Source organism: Arachis duranensis, chromosome 1 (assembly GCF_000817695.3).
Source record: "Arachis duranensis cultivar V14167 chromosome 1, aradu.V14167.gnm2.J7QH, whole genome shotgun sequence".
In the NCBI taxonomy this organism is placed as follows: domain Eukaryota; kingdom Viridiplantae; phylum Streptophyta; class Magnoliopsida; order Fabales; family Fabaceae; genus Arachis; species Arachis duranensis.
In genome coordinates this window covers 94,746,300-94,770,378 of record NC_029772.3, presented here as the reverse complement: position 1 = coordinate 94,770,378, position 24,079 = coordinate 94,746,300, and the positions used below count along the sequence as shown (strand labels likewise).

The 24,079-nt window shown below is 37.4% G+C and overlaps 4 protein-coding genes across 4 annotated transcripts; 1 reads left to right on the top strand and 3 right to left on the bottom strand.

Annotated features, from left to right (window-relative positions):
* Nucleotides 1-1,546: 1,546 nt before the first annotated feature.
* Nucleotides 1,547-5,866, top strand: LOC107463170 (two-component response regulator ARR1). The gene is made up of 6 exons (XM_016081916.2): nucleotides 1,547-2,031; nucleotides 2,462-2,614; nucleotides 2,712-3,092; nucleotides 3,643-3,719; nucleotides 3,868-5,046; nucleotides 5,149-5,866. The coding sequence occupies exons 1-6, from the start codon at nucleotides 1,857-1,859 to the stop codon at nucleotides 5,218-5,220; spliced, it is 2,037 nt and encodes a 678-aa protein (XP_015937402.1). The 5' UTR covers nucleotides 1,547-1,856; the 3' UTR covers nucleotides 5,221-5,866.
* A 739-nt stretch (nucleotides 5,867-6,605) lies between these two features.
* Nucleotides 6,606-9,051, bottom strand: LOC107463180 (COBRA-like protein 7). The gene is made up of 2 exons (XM_016081927.3): nucleotides 8,445-9,051; nucleotides 6,606-8,281 (listed from the first exon to the last, which is right to left on the bottom strand). The coding sequence occupies exons 1-2, from the start codon at nucleotides 8,974-8,976 to the stop codon at nucleotides 6,864-6,866; spliced, it is 1,950 nt and encodes a 649-aa protein (XP_015937413.1). The 5' UTR covers nucleotides 8,977-9,051; the 3' UTR covers nucleotides 6,606-6,863.
* A 5,826-nt stretch (nucleotides 9,052-14,877) lies between these two features.
* Nucleotides 14,878-15,791, bottom strand: LOC110273064 (uncharacterized). Its single transcript, XM_021125918.2, has one exon. It carries the CDS (start codon nucleotides 15,589-15,591, stop codon nucleotides 15,277-15,279), a length of 315 nt encoding a protein of 104 aa, XP_020981577.1. The 5' UTR covers nucleotides 15,592-15,791; the 3' UTR covers nucleotides 14,878-15,276.
* A 140-nt stretch (nucleotides 15,792-15,931) lies between these two features.
* LOC107463202 (ADP,ATP carrier protein ER-ANT1) lies at nucleotides 15,932-20,537 on the bottom strand. The gene is made up of 4 exons (XM_052258444.1): nucleotides 20,060-20,537; nucleotides 17,751-18,027; nucleotides 16,730-17,101; nucleotides 15,932-16,388 (listed from the first exon to the last, which is right to left on the bottom strand). The coding sequence occupies exons 2-4, from the start codon at nucleotides 18,003-18,005 to the stop codon at nucleotides 16,113-16,115; spliced, it is 903 nt and encodes a 300-aa protein (XP_052114404.1). The 5' UTR covers nucleotides 18,006-18,027; nucleotides 20,060-20,537; the 3' UTR covers nucleotides 15,932-16,112.
* Between the last annotated feature and the right edge of the window lie 3,542 nt (nucleotides 20,538-24,079).

Genomic DNA, 24,079 nt, shown 5'->3' with positions numbered 1-24,079 from the left:
TTTATTATTAGGCTTTGATGTGTATAGAAGAAAAAATAGACCCACCATGGAGGATAAGGCTTGGTTTAATATTCTATCCGTCTGTTTCATGTAAATGCACTACAAAATGAAAATGTGGGAAACAATTATAAAAGGAAGAAAAAAAAAAGGTACGAGGAAGAAAAGTTGCATTGGAAGTGTTAATTTGGAATGTTAATTGATGATTAAGGAATTGGAATATAATACTAGTATAAAGCTTATGGTTTTGTGTGCCAATTAAATATTCCACTATTAATAATGGATTATGTATTTCTTACCTTTTCTTTTTTAGTGGCGGTTTTTCTTTTTTGGGCTACTAATGTCTTATTACTTTTCTAATTAGGAGAATCAAAATCCTCGTTTTTTTTGGTTAACAATTAGAACACATATTAAGACTGTTAGTATAAATTTGTAAATACTTTAATTTAATAAATATATAAAACTGTATTTGAAAATTTAAACTTTTTATTTCTATAAATTATCTTTCATTAATAATTTTAACATGTTTTTTGAGTTAAACTTTTTTTAGGAAAATAATTAAAATTCTTAGCTTATTAATTAATACTAATAATTAGTAAGTTCGTTGCTTAATTACAGAGATCCATTTTAAAGCACGAATAAACGTCTATAAAAGCATTTAATCTTTTATATTAATGTTGTCCCATACACGAATTTAAACAGCATTTATATTCTTATGAGAGAACACGACAACTTGTTGACATGCTCTACATAGTACCACACAGTAATTAACTTTGACATAAAATACCCAACATGCCTGCATTCCATTAATAAAACGGTGAGAACTCAGGTGTCATCGACTTCACGTGAAGTTGATATTTGAGAGCTGTTAAATGATTTAATTGATTTGACTAAATTTTTATCTAATGATTCTCAGATATGAACTTCACCTGAGTTTTCACCTAATGAAATATATCTATTAAATTACATGTTAAAGTTATTATTATTATTAGAAAAATTTCATCTTTAAATAAATATACGAAAAATACATTATAAAAAAATAATTGATAATATTCAATATATATTTTAAAGATAAACCATTTTGTCTGTGATTGAACCTACTACTTTTTTGAAAGGCACTAACATACGTGAAATTATTGGGTGCTAAGTGCTAACAGCTACAAAAGCAAATTTAATAAATGATTACAACAAGAGGATAATAGAAAAACAAAAAAAAATTCCCTAATAAAAAAAATCCATCAAAAAAGAAAAAGAGAAAGAGAATTAATTAAAGTTGTGAGCATAGGCAGTAAAATTCCAAAGCATGAGTTGTTAAAAATGTGTGGGAAGAGTAGATTTAATTTAAGAGGAGGAGGGGCAAGTTCCTCCAATGAATGAGCTGGATCCACTCTCTCAGGAATGACACATAACTTGGAATATCGTTATTATTTATTTTTCATAATTCATAATTAATACTAAATGTAAGATTAATAAAAATTAAATTAAAATTTCATAAATGGAAGATGTGAAAAATAAGAAGAAACCAGAAAAGAAACAGAAGGACATAACATAAGCTGGAGGTTATTAAGGCACAAAACATGTTTATATAAATAATTTTGTGTCCGAAAATTCCATTTCCCCTTTTTGTTTTTTAATTTCTTCTTCTCCGATTCCTGCGTTCTCCTTTCATTTCAGTTGCTTCTCGTTGAATAATTGAACTCGGCTCCCAACAACTACTTCTTTGTTTGTTTCACAGACTTCTCAATTTCAATTATGTGAAACCTCAGAAAACAGAAACCGCTGTTCTGTTTTTGTTTCATGTTTTTGTCTCAGTTTGTTGTGTCGCTGTGGCTGTTTGGATCTCTGAACTCAACTTAACCATGAATCTCAGCAACGGAAGGGGATCCATGTCGACGGTTACTTCAGGTGCTGCTGTGAAATCCGCCGACGCCGTCTCCGACCAGTTTCCGGCGGGTCTGCGGGTCCTTGTTGTGGACGATGATCCCACGTGTCTCATGATTCTCGAGAAGATGCTCCGAACTTGTCTTTACGAAGGTACTACAACTCAATCACCTCTCTCTCTCTCTGGCTCTCTTCAATTTCGATTTTCCGATTTGTAGGTTCAATTTCTTGAACCAAAAACTAAGGAAAAAGAAAAGCTTGTCCCTTTTTTCCCCCAACTATATTACATGCATGTAGATAGTTATTTGGTGATCGCAAAATTTGTTATTGCAATCCTTTCATGAATTGTTCTTGGATTCTTGTATGTATACTTCTCTTCAAGTTTGGTTCCCTTTTACTTCATGTGGTGCTTCTCTAGTTCTCTTGCTCTTGTGTTTCAGAAGCCAGATTTGTTGTATTGACTTTATTCCAAGAAGTAAGAGCCTTTGCAGCAAGTTGGGTGTTCGATTTGTGTGCTATTTTGTCTTATGTGATTACTCAGTTGAATTCTAAATTTTGAGGAATTTTGTTGTATCCATTTCAGTTACCAAATGCAATACAGCAGAGAAAGCACTCACACTTCTGCGAAAGAATAAAAATGGGTTTGACATTGTTATCAGTGATGTGCATATGCCAGACATGGATGGATTTAAACTGTTAGAACACATTGGCTTGGAAATGGACCTCCCTGTTATCAGTAAGTGTTCTTATTCATCAGCTTAGATCCGTATGTGCACTGCATTGATGGGTTTGAGACTGACATGGTTTTGTGCTATGCTTGTTACTTGTTACAGTGATGTCTGCAGATGATGGTAAAAACGTTGTTATGAAGGGTGTAACACACGGTGCCTGCGATTACTTAATTAAACCGGTTCGCATAGAGGCTTTGAAGAACATATGGCAGCATGTTGTTCGCAAGAGAAAGAATGAATGGAGAGATACTGAGCAGTCGGGTAGTGCCGAAGAAGGAGACCGACAGCAGAAGGCATCGGATGACGCGGATTACTCGTCGTCGGCAAATGAAAGCAACTGGAGAAACTCGAAGAAGAGGAGGGATGAGGAAGAGGAAGCAGAGGAAAGAGATGACACTTCAACTTTAAAGAAGCCAAGAGTTGTTTGGTCTGTTGAGCTGCATCAACAGTTTGTAGCTGCTGTAGATCAACTGGGAATTGATAGTATGTGAAAAAATTTTCCCTTTTCCCTTTCCATGCACACCTATGCCTAATTCAGCATAACAATGCATAACAGCACTTTGGATGCATCATCCAAAGGGTATGCATGTATTTGTTTAATTGCATACATGAGCTGTGAAATCCTCAAAACTACAATTTCACCGTGTCGATAACACATACGGGTTGCAGATTGTTGCTCATGAAAATCACTTAATCTAGTTGTATCTCACTAAATTGGTAGTTTGTCTCTAAGGAGAGTAGATTAGATAGATGGTTGACTAATAATTAGAGTAGAGGGAGATTAAGAAAAATAATAAGCGAAACAATTAAGAAATATTTAGTTTTTAATAGTTTATCATTAGATATAGTTTATGATAGGACACCATAGCATTGACTAAGCTGTATAGTAGCCAACCACACTTAATAGGATCAAGTTTGGCTGTTGTATCTTAGTTGGGAAGAATTACAGTGTTCTCGAACCTTAGCTGATTAATTAGACGTTTCTTAAAATATATGACCTCCTCTTATGTTTTCAAATTTGATGTTTATACAGAGGCTGTACCCAAAAAGATTCTTGAATTGATGAATGTTCCTGGACTCACCAGAGAAAATGTAGCCAGCCACCTTCAGGTATTATATTGTCATGCAATGTGTACTTTGGGATGAATAGATTCAAGATTAAAATTTTGTATCCCTACTTCTACCGGTTGTTGTGGTCACCTTTGCTATTAGATGATTACCTGAAGGAGCTAACACATTTTTCCCTTGTTCATTGCAGAAATATCGTTTGTACCTCCGAAGGTTGAGTGGGGTTTCTCAGCATCAGAATAACATGAACAGTTCCTTCATGAATCCTCAAGATGCAACATTTGGGACAATTTCTTCGATTAACGGAATTGATCTTCAAACTCTTGCAGCTGCTGGCCAACTTCCAGCACAAAGTCTAGCCACACTTCAAGCAGCCGGACTTGGTAGGTCAGCTCCGAAGGGGGGCTTACCCATGCCCATCATGGATCAAAGAAACCTTTTTAGTTTTGAAAATCCAAGGTTAAGATTCACTGAAGGGCAACAACAACAACAACATTTGAGTAATAGTAAACCAGTGAACTTACTTCACGGAATCCCAACAAATATGGAACCAAAGCAGCTTGCCAGTTTGCACCAATCATCCCAACCCCTTGGCAACATGACCGTCCGAGTCAATGCTTCTACACAGAGCAATCCCTTGTTAATGCAGATGGCACAATCCCAACCCAGAGGACACATGCTAAGTGAAAATACTGGTCCTCACCTTCCCAGACTCCCATCATCTTTGGGGCAGCCTAGTGCATCAAATGGAACTTCTAATGCTCTTATGGGCAGGAATGGGATTGCGGGTAGTACCAGAGCACCTGGCTACAATCCTATTTCACAAAGCTCTTCAATGATGAATTTTCCCATCAATCAAACCACTGAAATGCCCATCAGCAGTTTCCCTCTTGGAAGCACTCCTGGTATATCCAGTATCACAACAAAAGGCTCGTTTCAAGAAGAAGTTACTTCTGGAATTAAACGGGCAGGCGGGTTTGTTCCAAATTATGACATTTTTAGTGAACTGCAAAAGCCACATGATTGGGAGGTATCGAATCCAAGCCTTACGTATAATGCTGCCTCTCAGCATGCAAATCCTTTACATGGTAACATTGATGTCTCGCCTTCAGTTTTAGTGCAGCAGAGCTTTTCTTCTAACCAACAGACGGGACAAAGCAGAGATGCCAATACCATGATTGTAAAGCCTATATTCTCTGCGAGTGAAAGCATGGAGCAAGGCACTCTCCAAAATCAACACCTCAATACACTCGTCACTGACAACTCAATAAGGGTTAAGACCGAAAGAATCCCTGATGCAAGCTCCCAAACTAACTTCTATCCTGAGCATTATGGGCAGGAGGATCTCATGAGTGCACTTCTCAAACAGGTTGGTCCTTTGATCCTTTCCGTGTTCGCTAATTCACTAAATTCTTATATGCTTGTTATAGCTTTTTACTTTATAGAAATCACATCTGTATGGTTCTGGCAGCAAGAAGGCATTGGACCAGCTGAGAATGATTTTGACTTCGATGGGTATTCCCTGGATAACGTTCCGGTCTAGAACAGACCTTGTATAGTTCCTTCCAGTTGCAGTTGCCAGTGTAAATAGTTGCTGTTACATATGCTTTATCATTCTGCAATCAGCTAGTTTGCAACTGAGTGTAAATTGTTCAACAAACAGATATTCAGACTTCTGGAAATAGCGAACGACAGTGGTTTAGTCTCGACACGAAATCTGTTAAAGACGCGATAAAGATGCCTCAACTGCATATATGCAAAGGGCATGGACAATTTTTGACTGCTTTGAATAACAAAATTCCTAGTAAGCTTCTAACTTTAGGGTGTTGATGAAGGTATGTTGGGTTAGGGAGGATTGCAGAAGCAAGGTTTTGATACATCTGCAGACTCGTAGGAGCATTTCTAACACTAATAACAATTGTGAACATTATTTTCCTTTTGTTCCTTTTTCATTTTCTCTTCTAGTGTATGTTGGTCAAAGTAAGCAAATGACTTACCTTAGGCATGTAAATATTTCCATTTGGTTGCTCAAGACATTGGGTCTTGCTATTCTTTTCTGGTTGTTCTTGTACTTAGATACTTTTGTTTGTGCTTTTATATTTGTCATATTATGTTTTGCATTCCCTATGGCCTGTACAATAACAATAGTAACTTGATTAATAGGAAGTGATTAACCAACTGATCAGTGATTATGGGTCTCTCTGGTGCCATTTCTTTGGGAGGTTTCATTTGTTATTCTGCAAGAAGCCAAAACATTTTTGTTACTATAAAGCACAGTTGTTTAAGAGCTGGTTATCAACATATGCATACTTAACGGTGCTCAGAGAAGAGATTTGCTAGGATTAGATACTCAATAATAAAGCTTTGCTATCTTTATAGAGGTTAATATGGTAATTCACTTATAGTTCTAATATATCGTTTTTAATGTACAATTTAATTTTACTTGTAAGTCAGATTATAGGTTTAACCACATTCAAGTTTGGTCAAGCTAATTAACTCTTGACCTCGCCAATATTTTTAGGGTCATGTATATATTTTTATTCTGCACGGATAAATATACTTTGGTAATTGTTTCATTCATATTCTTTCGAAATTAGAGATTCTTTATTATTGTGTAATTTTTGTTGTGCATATTTTTAACACAAAAATGATTCATAAACTAATTACATCACTAAAAATGATACATAAACTAATTACATAGATTTTAAAATAAAATATACAAAAAAATGATTTCATGTATTAAATATGTATATAATTAAATTTATTCTCTAATTTTCGAAGAGCATCAAAGTAATTGTCAATTGACCTCCATTTGGATTTTGGGTCTCGAGACTAGACACACTAATAAGCGATTCCAATCAATGACTCAATGTCATATATGATCAGGAAAAACGAATGCAATATATATGAAGATGATCTTAGAATAATAAAAAAAAAAACAAAAGAAATATATTTCTGTCATCTAATACAATAAATCTACATTTTCTATACCATAACATTCTCTAAAGAATCATACCAATTGAACAAGGATTGGCAAAGCACAGCATCCAAATCAGTCATACAGCTTGAATGTTACAACAGAACTAACGTCTCTCACTGAATCTCTGTGATGATATCAACATATGAATGTAAAACTGCCTCAGAAACCGACGCAAGCAAGATTTCACAATCAAAACATGACCACTGTTACCGCATCAAGATAACCAGCAACAGAGACAGAACGATAGAACTTTTCCAGGACAAGACCTCCCTGAATCCACTACTCGTTGGATACACCGAAGGAAGTGAACATTCCTCGCCATTGAAGAACACTTTAGTGGGAAACCCATCTCTATGAGCAACATCAATTCCCGGTGTAGTTTTCTTGGTGAATGAGATTACTGATTGTTGTTTACCAGGCACCCTAGGATCGTTAAGAGGGTTGGCACCATCTGCTTCCGCGACAAGGTAGTTCAGTCCTGGCAAACCTTGCATCAATATGGTATTATTGTTTACACCGTCTAGGGTGGTTGCATTGAATGAATACATTTTCTCAAAACCTGCAGCTGCTTTATCCATTTGCACTGCAGCAAACCAATCTGCGAAATTAGTGTCACCCCAGTTAAAAAGAGTGACTCTTGCACTCCACCCTTTAGTGTAGTCTGTGTATACATGCCAGTTGATGCTTACACCACAGTTGTCACTACATGGCATTGGTTTCGGAACCGGTAGATGCTTCAGATCAGCCCAAGCAACAGCTTTCGCAGTTCGGTTATCAAAAGGAACAAGAAGTGCCTCTGGTGGAAGGAACATAGCCTGTGCAGTAGTACTACATGTTCTTGCAGTGTTACTGGGGCATCCACAGGCACATGTTTTGCAAGGTATAACCGAATCATTGTAATATGCTGAAAATGAGACACAGCATTTGCTGGTTGCTCCCTTGGGCTTCGTTATGTTGCACACAACCTGCCAACTTGCCATCACTGTCTTGTTCGACGGCAAGCCAGATGGATCCGGATTTTCACTAGGACTCACTCTCACGGGAGGGCCACACTTGTAAGTTGGGTTGAGGGTGCCATTTATCTTCCAGTTCTGTGGTGGGGAAAGCTGAGAGCGATTGAGAGCGGGCGGCATCTTGAAAACCTGCATCTGAAATTTCGAAACGGATTTGCTGGGGTCCATCGAGGGCGGCAATATAGTACCATTCCTGCAGCAAAAAGGGATCTTACCAAGATCCGTATCGTTGAACTTGGTGGGAGGAAGATCAATGATGGTTGGCCTTCTCTCACAATTCAAGACATTGGCAAAGTCAAGTTCCTTGTAGAATGTCCCTTGCTTACCAAAGACACAATCAGAAGCATCCACAACATAAGGATAAGCGCCTTTCATTGAGTATATGAACTCATCATTCATCCAATCCCAGCTCAATTTCCAATTGTCAAGACGACCGAGAGGGTTATGGTTTGCAATGGTAACCTCAGCCCAGTAATTGGAATCATAAGTTCTAATCACATCATACATGATTGATAGATCACCATCTTGACGGGGAAGGAACTCATCATCTATGGTTATGTTCGTTTTGAACTTCGGATCCTTTGTGCAACACACATTACTCACATTCTTCCCTGAAAAAACCAACATTATTTTCTTTTTCAATGTCAACACTAGTCAGACCACATTCCCCTAACTTAAATTCTAAGATCAAACACCTAACCTAAACACAAATCCAAATCCAAATCACAATCTCAGTTTAGAAGAATTAAATCACGCGAAAACGAGAAATGTTACCTTGACCAGTTGGCTTCTTACAGATGAATCCGTCGTTGGCGAGATTGATGGAGGAAGGAAGAGGAACAGTGGGCGGCGCCACTCCAAAAACAGTGCCAACGAGATCGATCTGGACCTGCATCTGCGTCAAGTCGCCGGCGGTTTCCACCGCAGTCTTGAGGTCAGTCATAGGATATCCAGCGAAGATGGTGCCGTTACCGACAGCGGCGGGGAGAGTGGTGCCGTCGGCGAGGACGGCGCCGGAGGCAGAGACGAGGAACTCATTGTGCTGGAACTTGACGAAGACCTTCCATGACTTGAGGTCGTCGAGGCCGTTGTTGAGAACAGTGAGCGTGGACTCGAACCGGTACGGTTGCTTGGCCGCATCGGAGACATTGGGCGGGAGGCGCGTCCCGCCGGTGTAGGCGTAGGAGACGAGTATGCCGTTACAGGATGCTGACTGGGCCGCAGAAAACGGCGTCGTTTGAATCAATATGATGGATAGAACGGCGACGCTGCTGATAAAGCAGCTAAGGAAGTAGTGCGATGCCATTGCTTTTTTCCTTACCAATTCGAAATTTGAAACCAGAAAGAGACGCCACTTAAGCTTGCTCTATTTAAATATAAGCAAACGTTTTATTATTATTATTATTATTTTGAGAAAAAGAGAGGGAGGGGAAAAAAGGAACTACTTAATAAACGCGTAGGAGAAAGAGAAAGGAAAGAGAAGGGTCCTACAGCTGTGTTATATGTGTAATGAAATGTACACGGTACATGGACTACACTTGATATAATTGATAATCACATCATGTTATGAATTTCTAATTTTTAATCAAAGTATGCCTTTTGGGTTATTCCATGTTTCATTTTTTATAATTCAAATGACAGGGCGTTGGCGTTGTAATGCCGCGGCTCGCAATTTTTAAAAATCCATTAAACGTTAATATTTAATTAAGCTTATGAGAAAGTAAAATAATTTTTCTTTTAGAAGAAAAACCTTCGTCTAATTTAAAAGAACTTTGTTATGAAAAAAATTTAATGAGTCAAAACAAATTCATGGTTGTTATAAAATAACTAAATAAATAAATAAGAGGTAGCAAATATAAATAAAGAAATATAAAGAGAGAGAAAGGAGTATTGTAAGATAAAGAGAGAGAGAATTGTTTATTGACGTGTGTAATTGTCCCTCAGTTGCTTTTCTATTTATAGGCAAAGGAAGATTTACATTTTCAAATTTTTTTAATGCATTCATCCTTGAGAACATGAGCCGCCCATAATTAATGACATCCACATACTCATTCTTATCAAAACACTCTCCCTTGGATGTAATTTAGGATTATACCTCGTTAAAACCTTACTATAGAAAATCCAATGGGAATAAACTTTAGTGAAGGAAAAAGAGTACAAAATCCTTTGTGACGGAAACTGCCTCATTAAAAACTTTGTCAAGAAAAACCTAATGGAAAAAAATCTGACCAAGAAAAAAAGAGTACAGTTTCCCGCTCTTGTCGACATCATTTAACATCTCGAAATCGACACATCTCAATATGATGTACCAATTTTTCAAATGAAGATTTTGGGAGTGACTTTGTAAATAAATATGCTAGATTATCATTTGAACGGATCTTTGATGTATCTACCTTTAAGTTGAGCAATGCATGCTTTATTATCTTCAAACAGGACATTTGGAGCTATCTTCTGATCAACCAGTCCACATATGATGACAGAATATATTGGATCACACTCCTCATCCAAAAACATTCGCGACTAGCTTCATGTATCGTTAGTACTTCAGCATAATTAGAGAATGTTGCTGCAATTGTCTATTTCGTGGACCTCCATGATATAGTTGTACCACCATATGTGAACAGGTATCCGGTTTGAGATCTCCCTTTATGTGGATTAGACAAATATCCAATATCTGCATAGCCAACTAATTGTGACTTGGATCCATAGGGATAAAACAATCTCATATCAACCGTTCCATGAAGATATCGAAAGATCTGTTTGATTCCACTCTAATGTCTTCTGGTTGGAGAGGAACTATATCTTGCTAGTAAATTCACTGCGAATGATATAGTATTATTAGCAAGATACATTAGCGCTCCAATAGCACTAAGATATGGTACTTTAGGACCAAGGATATCCACATCCAAAGATCTTACGATCATTGGGTACTTAATGGATGTGACTTATCCATATAAAATCTCTTCAAGATTTTATCTATGTATGTTGTTTGATGAATAAAGATCCCATTTTTTACATGCTCGATCTGCAGGCTGAGACAAAATTTAGTTCTTCCAAGATCTTTCATCTCAAACTTTTCTTTTAGAGTTTTTATAATTGTTAGAATCTCTTCAGGAGTCCCAATGATATTTAAATCATCAACGTACACAGCAATTATAATGAATCCAGATGCAGATTTCTTTATGAAAACACATGGACAAATATCATCATTCTTGAATCTATTTTTGGCCAGATACTCAGTAAGACGATTATACCACATTCGTCCAGATTGCTTTAGACCATATAAAGATCTTTGCAATTTAATTGAGTATAACCCTTGCGAATATTCACTGGATGGTTTAGATATCTTTAGTCCTTCAGAGACTTTCATATAGATATCCTGATCTAATGAGCCGTACAAATAGGCTGTTACCACATCCATTAAATGCATATGCAGTTTATGATATAAAGATAAAATGACCAAATAACGCAATGTTATCGCATCCACTATAGGGGAATATGTTTCTTCATAATCTATACCGGGCTTTTGTGAAAAACCTTGTGCCATAAGTCAGCCTTTATAGCGCACAATTTCATTTTGTTTTCTCATAAATACCCACCTATATCCAACAGGTTTTACATCTTCTGGTGTACGGACTACAGGTCCAAAGACTTCACGTTTTGCAAGTGAGTCTAATTCAACCTTCAAGGCTTCTTCCCATTTTGACCAATCATTTTTTTGTCGACATTCTTCGACTGATCTTGTCTCAAAATCCTTACTTTCATGCATGATATTTAATGCCACATTATATGCAAATTTTCATTGACAATTGTCTTATTTCGATCCAATTTCTCTCCTGTAAAGACATAATTTATCAAGATCTCATCATTTTCACAATTTTCAGGTACCTGAACGTCTTCTGACGTTAAAATTATATCAGAATTTTGGACAATTGCAGGTGTCTCTACTATGTCTTTTTCAACAGGAATAGTATTTACCTCTTTTCTCTTTCGAAGATTTTTATCTTTGGAACCGACAGGTCTGCCACGCTTCTGGCGTGTATTTGCTTCAGTGGCTATTTGTTCTAATGGGACATCAATTCGAATTGGGGCATTTTCGGCCCTACACGCTTCTGGCGTGAATTTGCTTCAGTGGCTACTTGTCCTACTGGGACATCAATTCGAATTGAGGCATTTTTCGCTGGTATATAAGATTTGGTTATCCTCTTTGTATCGAACATTGCATCAGGCAATTCATTTGCTATTCTTTGCAAATGTATAATCTTTTAAATTTCTAGTTCACATTACCCTGATCGAGGATCTAAATGCATCAACAATGATGCATTCCAATTAAGTTCCTTTTTAGGAAGCTTATTCTCTCCCCCTAATGTTGAAAATTTTGATTCATCAAAATGACAATTCGCAAATCAGAATTTAAATACATCTCCAGTTTGTATCTCAAGATACCTCACTATAGCGGGATAATCATATCCAACATATATCCCCAATTTTCTTTGGGGTCCTATTTTGGTGCGATTAGGTAGTGCGATGGGAACATATATCGCACACCCAAATATTCTTAAATGGGAAACATTTGGCTGCTGGCCAAAAGCTAATTGCATAGGAGAGAACTGATAGTAACGCGTTGGCCTCAAACGAATAAGTGCTGCAGCATGTAAAATAGCATGCCCCCAAATCGAGGTTGGGAGATTTGTTCTCATAAGTAAGGGTCTAGCAATTAATTGGAGGCGTTTAATAAGTGATTCTGCTAACCCAATTTGTGTGTGAACATAAGCTACTGAATGTTCAACACTTATTCCATTAACCATACAATAAGCATCAAAAGCTTGGGAAGTAAATTCACCAGCATTATCAAGACGAATTGCTTTGATTGGATTTTCTGGAAATTGTCCTTTTAATTGAATAATTTGAGTCAGTAATCTCGCAAACGCTAGGTGGCAAGAAGACAATAAGCACACATGTGACCATCTTGAAGATGCGTCTATTCGGACCATAAAATATCTAAAAGATCCACATGGTGGATGAATAGGTCCACATATATCACCTTGAATCCTTTCTAGGAATTCAGGGGACTCAAATCCAATTTTTACTGGTCATGGCCTTAAAATTAATTTTCCCTGAGAACATGCAGCACAACAAAATTCACTAGTTTTAAGAATCTTCTGGTTCTTTAGTGAATGTCCATGGGAGTTTTCAATAATTCTCCATATCATGGTTGTTCCAGGATGACCCAATCGGTCGTGCCAAGTTATGAATTCATTTGGGTTAGTAAACTTCTGGTTTACAATGGCATGTGATTCAATTGCACTAATCTTGGTATGATATAACCCAGATGAGAGTGAGAGTAACTTTTCTATTATAACCTTTTTATTTAAATCATGAGTTGTGATACATAAATAATCATGATTTCCCTCATTCATAGTCTCAATATGATATCCATTTCGGTGAATATCTTTAAAGCTCATCAAGTTCCTCAGAGACTTGGTAGATAATAGTGCATTATTTATTATAAATTTTGTTCCTCTAGGAAACAAAATTATAGCTCTTTCGGAGCCTTCTATTACATTGCCTGAGTCAATAATAGTATTAACATATTCTTCTTTTAGCACAAGATGGGTAAAATATACATCACTTTTAAGAATAGTGTGCGAATTTGCACTATCCACAAGCAAATATCTTCAGGATATGTCCTTGCCATTTTTCTTCAAAGACAAATGATAATAATAATAATAATAAAAAAAGTAGAAGTACATACACAGTAAAATTATTCACATGAATACTTAACAAACACATACACATATCAAACTATTCCATCATTGATCAAATAGCCAATATTTCCTTCAGAATCCTTAAAAAAATTAAATACATCATAATGAGTGGTGAAATTTTCATAATTTGAAACAAAATTTGTTTCCTTTCCTTTGTCATCCTTTTTCAAGGATGCCTGATAAATATCAACTAGGTGTCTTGGGGTACGACAGATACGTGACCAATGGCCGTTTCCACCACAACGGAAGCATTTATCCTCAATTGATTTACTTTGCCCATTATTTCTTTCTTTATCTCACTTCTAGTGAGATCCTTCGTGAACATAATTTCTTTTCCTTCCATAATTTTTTTTGGTACTAAAACCTTGTCATTTACCTCTTCTTGGGTAATGATTTGTCGTATTTACTTTAGGAAATGGGGTGGCACCAACTGGGCGCGCTTCATGATTCTTTAAGAGTAACTCATTGTTGCGTTCATCAACAAGAAAGCAAGAAATTAACTCAGAATATTTTTAAATTCTTTTTCTCGATACTGCAGGAGCACATTCGAGACATGGAAAGTCGAAAAAAATTTTTTAACATATCGGGCTTGAGGAAGTATCACCGTCTTTTAATGATTGTACCTTTCTTCAAGGTCTTCAAGATCTTTTAATGTGGAATATTCATTTTTCAATCATACATCAAGATGACGACGAAGAAAAATTATAGCTTTGGCTTTATCCTTCTGTGATGTATCTATATCCATGATAAATAATTATTTCCAAATATATCAAAAATATTATATTCAAGATAAAAGAGTTTCGACATAATAAAAATTTGTTATCTGAAGTCTTCCTAAAATTTTGTTAGAGTTTCGTGCTGATAACGTGTTATAAAATAACTAAATAAATAAATAAATAAGAGGTAACAAATATAAATAAAGAAATATAAAGAGAGAGAAATGAGTATTGCAACATAAAGAGAGAGAGAATTGTTTATTGATGTGCGTAATTGTCCCTCAGTTGCTTCTCTATTTATAGGCGAAGGAAGATTTACATTTTCAAATTTCTTTAATGCATTCATCCTTGAAAACATGAGCCGCCCATAATAAATGGCATCCACATACTCATTCTTATCATAACAATGTTTTAATTTTTCCTTTAACTTTTGTGCCTCAAACATTCCATAACATATATATACATAAAAGACCATAGATTCTTTACTCCTACTTTTTTGTAGGAGTATAATTAACCATCATTAAAATAATTACAAAATATACTCTATTTCTTTTTGAAAAAATTATTAATTAGATTTTAATTTCTTAAATTTTTCATTTTTTAACTTTTTCCCTTTTCTTTTTTATTTCAGATTAGAAGCATTCAGAAAAAGGAAGTATGTCTGTCAGGTTTTTCATCCAATTTCAATTCTTGCCATTCTCTTCTCTCCTCCTCTTCCTCTGCTGCAAATCTCGTTCGCTGACCCGGGAAATGATTCAAATCTCCAACAATGAGTGGAGTTACTTACTGCTTAAGATTCCCAGGTCAGCTCAACTCAGACCTCAGGAAGCTAGCTGTCAACTTGATCCCATTTCCACGCCTTCATTTCTTTATGGTGGGTTTTGCTCCCCTCACATCTCGAGGGTCACAGAACTACCGCGTGCTTTCTGTCCCAGAACTCACACAACAGATGTGGGATGCCAAGAACATGATGTGTGCAGCTGATCCATAGCCGTTACTTAACAGCGTCAGCAGTATTCAGAGGAAAAATGAGCACAAAAGAAGTGGATGAACAGATACTGAATGTGCAGAACAGAAACTCCTCATATTTTGTGGAGTGGATCCCCATCCACGCCATAGTCGTTACTTAACAGCATCAGCAGTATTCAGAGGGAAAATGAGCACAAAGGAAGTGGATGAACAGATACTAGTGCAGAACAGTAACTCCTCATATTTTGTGGAGTGGATCCCCAACAATGTCAAGTCGAGCGTCTGTGATATTGCGCCCAAAGGCCTTCCCATGGCTTCCACTTTTGTTGGCAATTCAACTTCCATACAAGAGATGTTCAGGAGAGTGAGCAAGCAGTTTCCTGCCATGTTCAGAAGAAAGGCCTTCTTGCACGGGTACACTGGAGAAGGAATGGATGAGATGGAGTTCACCGAAGCAGAGAGCAACATGAACGATCTTGTTGCAGAGTATCAGCAGTACCAAGATGCCTCCCCTGAAGAAGACCAAGATTATGAAAGCTGAACATGTACCACCAAGCACCATTAATCAATAATTTTAAGCTCTTTAGATTCTTCAATTATTTGCTCCAGTAGTACGGTTCCACTTGTTGCTGTTTATCTTCCAAATCATAACAGTTTTTACTTCCTAATCAATGGCAGCCTCGCTTTGGTTTATTCTCTTCATTTTATTTCATAAGCTCATCGGTCAAAATCTTGAAATACTATCCGATACACAACGGTTAAGGTTTAGAAATTGAGTACGTATATCAGAATAAACAATATGCTAATATTTATCTTCTATCATTTTATCTCCTATAAAAAGTAAATGAATTGTGGTAACAAAATAATGGATGTCTGACCGTGTACAATATTCACAGCCAAGAATATAAATGAATTGCACTTTGAAGTCAAGCTAAATGGTTGATAGGTTTTCTAGGTTCAAATTGTATTTCTCCCTCAGAACCTGCATACTAGTGCCTAGATGAGAAGCAGTTGAGCTGATCATATCCAGCAAGCACCCCAGCTCCTGCGACACCAAGAAGCATATTTGCGGTAACACCTCGGAATAGAGCTAAAAAACCCTCTTGACGAACAATCTCACGAAATGCATGCCTTGCGTTATAATACTTGTTTGGTTGTCCAGATGTTAGCATCATTCTCCGACGCAGTGTGTCGAACGGGTATGCACAAACCCCTGCTGATGTTGTAATGCTCCAACCTAAGAAGAAACTAGCAAAGAAATTTCCCTGTGGAGAAATAAATGAGAAAGGCTCAGATTAGAAAAAAGGATCATCAAAGAACTGAACTAGTGCTAAGTGACTAGTCATCTGAAATACTGTTATCTGACTTGCTAAATGTCCTGAAGATGAATACTCAAACTCAAGGGTTTGTTCATCATGGAAACCTGCGTAATCAAGGGTCACTTCAACGTTGGGCCCACATATTATTGTGAAACTGAAACAGACTAAACAGACTACTTGTCAAGATACCATATGAATTTTCAGTTAAAGCATCAAGTACCAACTACAACTTTTCCTATTCATTGTGAAACATTGAGCCCTCCTTCAAAAATATAAGTACTTCTTACCTCGAAAGGCCCAACTAAAATGATAGGCTTCACGGTGTCATAGATCCCGAAGTACATCCCTCGGTACATTGTGATTCCCACTATTGACACCCCAAATCCCCTGTACAAGCCAACAACTCCATCACTTAACAAGGTTTTACGGTACACATCAACTAGCCCCTTAAACTGGCGCTGACCGGTAGCACGGCACTCCAATGCATCAGTGCCCAATCGTGTTCGTGCATAATCTAAATGATAAAGAAGCAGTGAAGTAGTTGCTCCCGCGGCACTTCCTGAAGCCACATTTCCAGCAAACCACTTAATGTACCCATCTCTCTCTTTGGATTGCCCAAAAATGCTTTTGAAGTAACCTTTGAATGCAAAATTGAAAGCCTATAGACCAATCAACTGTTTGCTCAAACATTATTTCAAACAAACACAGAAAACCATTATTTGAAAGTTGATACACAATCACATTATTGATGGGAATATACAACAGTAAAAACAAATAGTCTTCCATATGTATTGACCATTATTTTATTTTAGTGCCAATACCTTGCTGATGCTATTAGACATGCATTGACAATAAAAGCACAAAGAAGATAGAAGGCTTCCAATGTTAATTGCAAACAAACTGGACACATTTCAGAAAAATGAGATTGGCTATTACAACACATATTTGCATCATCCCACCAAAATGCAATAGAATAACATATTTCCTCTTAGAGCAATGATAGAGTTGTCTCCGTGTGATCTTAAGGTCACGGGTTCAAGCGTGGAAACAGCTACTAATGTAATTATCATGTTAAACTGCGTACATTACACCCTTTGGATGTGGCCCTTCCCCAGACCCTGCGTTAATGCGGGATGCTTGTGCAGACCGAACTCAATACAGGATGGATACAAATGCAGCACATGCCAGATCCATGCTATGTTTTCTATTTCCACTTCCTTATTTTATCTATATTACTAAGAGATACATGGAAAAGCAATAAAAACAGTAAAAGATTACAATGAGCCATGACCTATTTACTTCACAAACTTGAGAAGGGATGACATTGGCCTGGTTACCTCTCCAAAAGGCAATGACACCCTCTTCTGCAAACACCCTCTTAAATCCATCACGCACACCCATGTATGGTTTCTTGAGTTGCCCTCTTTTAATCATTTCAGCTTGGTTTTGCAATAGAAGTTTCACTCTCTCGATTGGTGCCGCGGCACTCTTCGATATGATTGCTGCTACCCCTCCCATTACGAAATCCTTTGAAAATCTTTCATATTGTGATGATTTCACCATTTTTCCCCCTCTTCTGTCTGATCTGAAAGGTGTAAAGAAAATAAAAAACAGAATAACAAGAAAGATAAAATCTCAAAGCATTAAACTATTACATACATTCCTAGAGCAAAAACAGGATGAATTTCACAAGAGAAGAATGAGCAAGTAGAATGGAAAGCAAAATGGTTGAAAAATTTAGGATTACCAATAACATGGAAGTTGCATTCATCAAGCACACCAAAGTGGAATGAAGCCTTTAATATCTTGCACTCAAGATTGTCAAACTCGCGAGTCTAAATAAACTCGTGAAACTGACCTAGACTCGACTCATAGACTTGTAAGAGTTTACCTATTACAAATTTTTAAAAAAAATATGTATATATCATATATAATATATATATTTACTCAAATATACGCATTCAAAATTAACAATTTCAACCTCAAAACACATAATAAATTAAAATAGTACTACAATTATAACAAGTACTTTAGAACCAAGGTTACGAGAACCGAACCGGTCAATGAACCGGTAGAGTGACTGATTCACTGGTTCAAAGGTTCAACCGGGGTTCAACGGAGTTCAATTGGTTTAATTGAATATTAAATAAAATTAATAAAAAACCTATATATAAAACTTTAAATATATAAATTCAATAATTTCTAACTTAATAAAATTCAAAATTTTACAATTTTACATAATAAATTATTCATAATTTAGTATTAAAGGTTCACAATTTCACAATTTTAAATATTGTTCTTTAAAGAATATATTATTATGATTATGACCATTAGAGAGTAATACATATTACTATAAAATATCCATTAGTATATAAAAATTTAAGATATAATAAAATTGAAGATGAAAAATTCATTGATAGTATTCTGATTGAGTTAAATTGAAAATTAAATGGCTTAGTTTTCACTAAATTTATTGATGACTTTAAAACAACTAAACGAGACAAAGAATTTCCACTCAAACCGCTAGAAATTAAAGATCTTGTAGGCAACATTGTCAAGTCAAGGCTAATTATTCGACGTCAATTCTCTTAATATCAAGGTTGCAAGAACCGGACCGGTCAATGAACCGGTCAAGTAACTGATTTAATGGTTCAATGGTTCAACCGAGGTCAAACCGTAGTTGAACCGGTTTAGCTAAATATAACATAAAATTATTAAAAATTCAAAGTGGCATATATTGCGAGATAAGGTGCAGAGCAATTAAAGCATTGTATGAATTAAAATTGGTGGAAGCTTGGTTCTTTCATCTAAGTTTCTCAATCTTCATGTATATATAATACATTAGCAACTTCTAAGCTTGGTCAAACAATATCAGTCCCAGATATAACAGAAGATAATCATCCATTATAGGCTACCTAAATTTGAGGCCCAAAATTTTAGTATGGTGCAGGGAGAAAAAGAAATCAGTATAATTTTCAATTTGAACAAGAAGAAGCAATTCCACAGCACAGTAAGAAGCTCAGAATACACAAAAGCTGAACAATTAAATTAACTAAACAAAAAAAACACAATATAAAAGCATGAATAACCTTTATAAATTAGGTTTCCATTCCTGAATTTTCCATTTTCATAAATTAGGTAATCTTTTTGTTCTTTACTTCTTAACTTCATTCTTTTTTCCTATGAGTAAACTATCTCCTTGGCTGAACTTCATCCAACCCTTATTTTAAAGCCATATAGTAAATTCAATGCAGAATTGTAGCAATGTTTCTCTTTTGAATCAATGACAGCAAAATAACAATTTACCAAAATAGCAAGTAAAACAGATTGGATTTATAACTCAATTCAGTAGAATTAATTCAATATCAATCTCAACAAATATAATCTCAGCATAACTAATAAATTAAACTTAAAAAAAATAAATTTATAACTCAATCTCAGCAGAATTAATTCAACATCAACTAACTGAAATCAAATAAAACTTCAGAAATGAATATCTCAAAACTCAGCAGAATCATCAATAATATATCATATGTATATTCAGAACAAAATAAAGAAGAAAACAATGTATTACAACAAATTGAACATTATTGAAGAGGATAAAGGGGAGGTTTTACGTTATCTGGATTGCCAGCGAAGGAGAGGAAAAGACAGCATAGAGCCAGCGAGACAGAGAAATTCAAATTGCGAATTTTGGTAACGTGAAACAGAGAAGCAACGACGGTGAGACACGGTGCGGAGCAGAGAGGCAGCGACGACAAGACTGGCCGGGAGACTAGAAGGGGCCACAGCCAAAAACGACGAGGAGGTGAGAAGCAGAAACGACGCACGGCAAGGAGGGGAGAAGCAGTGACGACCCACGGCGAGGAGTGGAGAAGCGGCGACGACCAACGGTGAAGAGCAAAGAAGCAGCGACAAAGAGAGCTCGGACAGAAAACGGCGATGCCAACAACAGCCCCGAACCGACCTTAGCTTCTGGCGACGCGAGGAGAAGAGCAGAATGAAAGGGGAGATGGTGATGGTGGCTCTGATAGGGTTTCGCCGTTTAGGAGAATCTGGTGAGCGTGTGTTTGTTAGAGAAAGAAAGGGGATAACTCAGCATTTTTTTTTTTTTTTTTCTCTGGAATCAAAACGGCGCCGTTTTGATTGTTGGATCAGCGAACCGGTACTTGGAAAAACCCGGCCGGTTTGCTCGGTTTGTCGGTTAACCACCGGTTCTGCCGCCGGTTTTTTAACCGATTTTTTGCATAACAGCTTTAGAGATCAACCGGACCAGCTAGATGACCGGTTTTTGGTTAATTCGATCGAACCGATCAATCCGGTCCGATTTTCAGAACCTTGCTTAATATATAGTTCAATTATCCCTTTTTGGGTTGCTAATATACAATTCAATTGAAAAACACATTGATGAAATCTCTTATTGTGGAAAAAAGCATAACTGGAAGAAAATCTACTGCAGGAAGGAAGCATGCGTAGGTCATCAACACGATATGGAAGACCACTGCGTGCTCCTAAATCTCGAGACTTGGCAGCTACCTGAAATCGCCATTAAAATGCAACAAGCCTCTTATAACTAACCAAACCCTAACTAGGTTCAACAAAATCAATGCTTTTCAACAACAAAAACTCAGAATACAGACAACTCAACCTCCAAATCCAAAAAATCCAGAAACAGAAAAACTAAGTGAAACAATCCAAACTAATTTCAGAATCACATTAAGCAACAACCTAACTCAGAACACAATCCCAACTCAGAATCTAGTAAAGAAAATCAAGTCAGAAGTCAGAATCTTAAAAATAGAAACTGAAGAAGCAGCGGCTTACTAGAGACACGGTGAGGGAGGAACGGCGGTAACAGTGAGCTCAGAAGAGGATCAGTTTGCGACGGTGAGGCCCCGAGTAGAGATTCCAGGCGAGGCTCCGGATAGAGATTCACGGAGGAGAGGACGCACTTGAAGAGGATTGAGTAACCGTTCGCGTGATGTAGAGGAGAAGAGGATCGAGGATGGCGATGATGATGGCACCTTCTGTCACTGCCGATGACGACGATTATAGAGGCGGGCTGGGGTAACGGTGGCTGGTGGGGCTTCACGACAAGCACAGAGACGATGATGAAGAGAAGAGTGACGACGGCTGGGGGCTAACGGTAGCGGCGGTGTTTGCTCTGATAGGGTTAGTTAGGTGAAATTAGGGATTCATTTTGGTGTGAGAGTGAGAGAGAATAGAGAGGGGCAGGGTGTTACACTGTTTGGGGGTGGATTTTTTTTTTCATTTTCCTTCATCAAAACGACAGTGTTTTGATGCTGAAGGGGGAGAACCGGGGTTTTAGAAAACCTGTCTAGTTCATCTGGTTCATCCAATTAACCGTCGGTTTGACCAATTTTTTAACCGATTTTTTACCAATCGGTTTTGGGAGTCAATCAGACCGGCCAGATGATCGATTCTCGGTTAACCTGATCGAACCGACCAGTCCGGTCCGATTTTCAGAACCTTGTTTAGAATACACATAATAACACTGTAATTTACTAAATTTGAAACTGCAATAGCTTTCAATGACATAAATCAACATCATTCTCCAACAAAACTAAAATAAATTCAACCCTTTTCCCTTTACAGATTACAATTATGAAAAATGAATTAACAATGATTAGAATTCAGACATTCAGAGCTCAGACTATCACAGAACAACTAAAAAATTGAAGTCAGTAACAACTAACAACTAAAGAATGCAGTAAGTCAGTAACAAACTCAAGTAACAACAACGAAATTTTTCTTATAAAACATACCTGAATTGAGCAGAGAAGCGGCGCAATCGTGCAGGTAGAGAAGCGGCGTAGTCGTGCAGGCAGAGAAGCGGCGCAGTCGTGCAGGGACGTTTGGACGTGTGCGGCTGTGCGCAAACGAACGACGGCAGAGGACACGACGAACGGTGGCAGAGACTCGACGTGCATCAAAGCAGAACAGAGAGCGAGACTGCGAGAGTACGAAGAAGCAGAGCAGAAAGTAGAGAGCGATGTGTGGCTGTGCGTGTAGCCGAGTAGATGAAGGAGACTCAGGCGACCGGCAGCGAATGGCGGATGGCAGAGGTCAGAACATTGAGAGAGTGAGAGTGAGAGAAGAGTGACTGACCGAGCCAATTAGGAAAGTGGAGCCCTTTAATCCCCAAGTATGCTTGGCAACGTCCGATACAAAGTGATATGCTTGGCAACGTCCGATACAAAGCGATCAATTAGAACAACGGGTGGCAAATTGGGTAATTTGTAAAAGAAAAGTTCGATTGTAGAATCAAAAAGTTCAAAATTTAGAGAAAAGGAAGAGAGAAAAAGAAAAAAAAGAACGAATTACAGTTCGGGCGGAACAAAAGAAAGTGTGGTTGTTGTGTGACGAACGGAGATGGACAAGTTGGAAATCGAATATCCTTCTCCTTTCTCTCTCTTTTTCTATTTCTGTCTCAGAAAATAACAATTATCGTGCGTTCCTCCAGGCTCCACACCATAAAAATCCTATCTGGGTTGCACTATTGTACAGATGTAAGCTCATACAGATTTACAGAGATTTCATTTCCGTGCATTTGTTGTTGACGCGTGTCGCGTGTTGTCTTCCTTTTACAGAATGGAGCAGGTTGTCAGCAAGCTGCAGGCGCTCGTGGGATGGTCGGCCGAGCCGAGTTGGTAGCGTGAATTGGCACAAGATCTCATTGTGCTGGGTTCCGTAGGCGCCTGCTTCGCAAATTGGGCCTTATTGGTCGTTTCAAAAAAGAAATGGATGAAACAGATGCAGGTCGAGTCTTCAAGTCACTCTTCTCCTCTCGTGAAAGCAAACCCGAGCTTCCTCCAACGCGACCGCCGCCTCTGGTCTTGTCACTGTGGCTGTCAGTGGCACTCGAGATCTGCGACTGTTCGTCGTGGTCAAGGTCATCTCCCCATTTACCAATCGCCATTCTTCGTCGTAGTCGCGTAGTGGTGGTGCCCTGACCCGTCGTCGTGATTACTATGTTCAGTAGCACTCTGCCCGCCGTCCCTCGTCGTGCTCGTCGTCCGCCGTGCTTGTGAGTCGAAGGTAAGAGCTGCTTTGCCCACCGATTGATTAGCTTTGGCATCTGGTAACTGAATTCATCTGGTAACCCTTGGAATATACAATTATTTACATAGATTGGAATATACAATTATAAGTTGACATCTATATCCTTGTAGGGTCCCTTGAATTCTATGGCTCCTAGCCATGATGGGTTTTTTGGAACTCAGAAAAGCATTCATGGGTTGGTAGAGTACTTTCTGTTTTATTTTTAATTTTCAATGAAATTGTTTGGAAGTTAATGACTAAACTAACTTTAACATGATAGCATTTTGCTTATTTTTTTTCATTGGTTCATGTAGGGAGGGCAACTGGAATTCCGCCCTGCCACTTCTTTCGGATATAGCCTTCAGGTTTGTTCATGGAATGTGCTATGTTTTAATATTTTGAAATTGAAATTACAAATTGTTTTTTATTTATTTTATTTTTGGAATTGGATCATGATAGCATGTGATATATCATATAAGTAGCCAAGTTAATGTATGATAGCATAGTTAGTATATAGTGATATGGTGTTAGAGATGAACTTGTCAACAATATAACAAGCAATGGTGAAACTTGTT

What these genes read in the sequence shown, in the direction of transcription:
- LOC107463202 (XM_052258444.1), bottom strand. Translation starts at nt 18,005, where the DNA reads ATGGTGAAATCATCACAATATGAAAGATTTTCAAAGGATTTCGTAATG. An exon ending in CCAATGTCATCCCTTCTCAA is followed by an intron (nt 17,102 to 17,750) that starts GTTTGTGAAGTA and finishes ATTGGTCTATAG; the next exon opens with GCTTTCAATTTTGCATTCAA. An exon ending in TTTTAGTTGGGCCTTTCGAG is followed by an intron (nt 16,389 to 16,729) that starts GTAAGAAGTACT and finishes ATTTCTCCACAG; the next exon opens with GGAAATTTCTTTGCTAGTTT.
- LOC107463180 (XM_016081927.3), bottom strand. Translation starts at nt 8,976, where the DNA reads ATGGCATCGCACTACTTCCTTAGCTGCTTTATCAGCAGCGTCGCCGTT. An exon ending in TAAGAAGCCAACTGGTCAAG is followed by an intron (nt 8,282 to 8,444) that starts GTAACATTTCTC and finishes TGGTTTTTTCAG; the next exon opens with GGAAGAATGTGAGTAATGTG.
- LOC110273064 (XM_021125918.2), bottom strand. Translation starts at nt 15,591, where the DNA reads ATGTTGCTCTCTGCTTCGGTGAACTCCATCTCATCCATTCCTTCTCCA.
- LOC107463170 (XM_016081916.2), top strand. Translation starts at nt 1,857, where the DNA reads ATGAATCTCAGCAACGGAAGGGGATCCATGTCGACGGTTACTTCAGGT. An exon ending in ATGTAGCCAGCCACCTTCAG is followed by an intron (nt 3,720 to 3,867) that starts GTATTATATTGT and finishes TGTTCATTGCAG; the next exon opens with AAATATCGTTTGTACCTCCG. An exon ending in TGAGTGCACTTCTCAAACAG is followed by an intron (nt 5,047 to 5,148) that starts GTTGGTCCTTTG and finishes TGGTTCTGGCAG; the next exon opens with CAAGAAGGCATTGGACCAGC.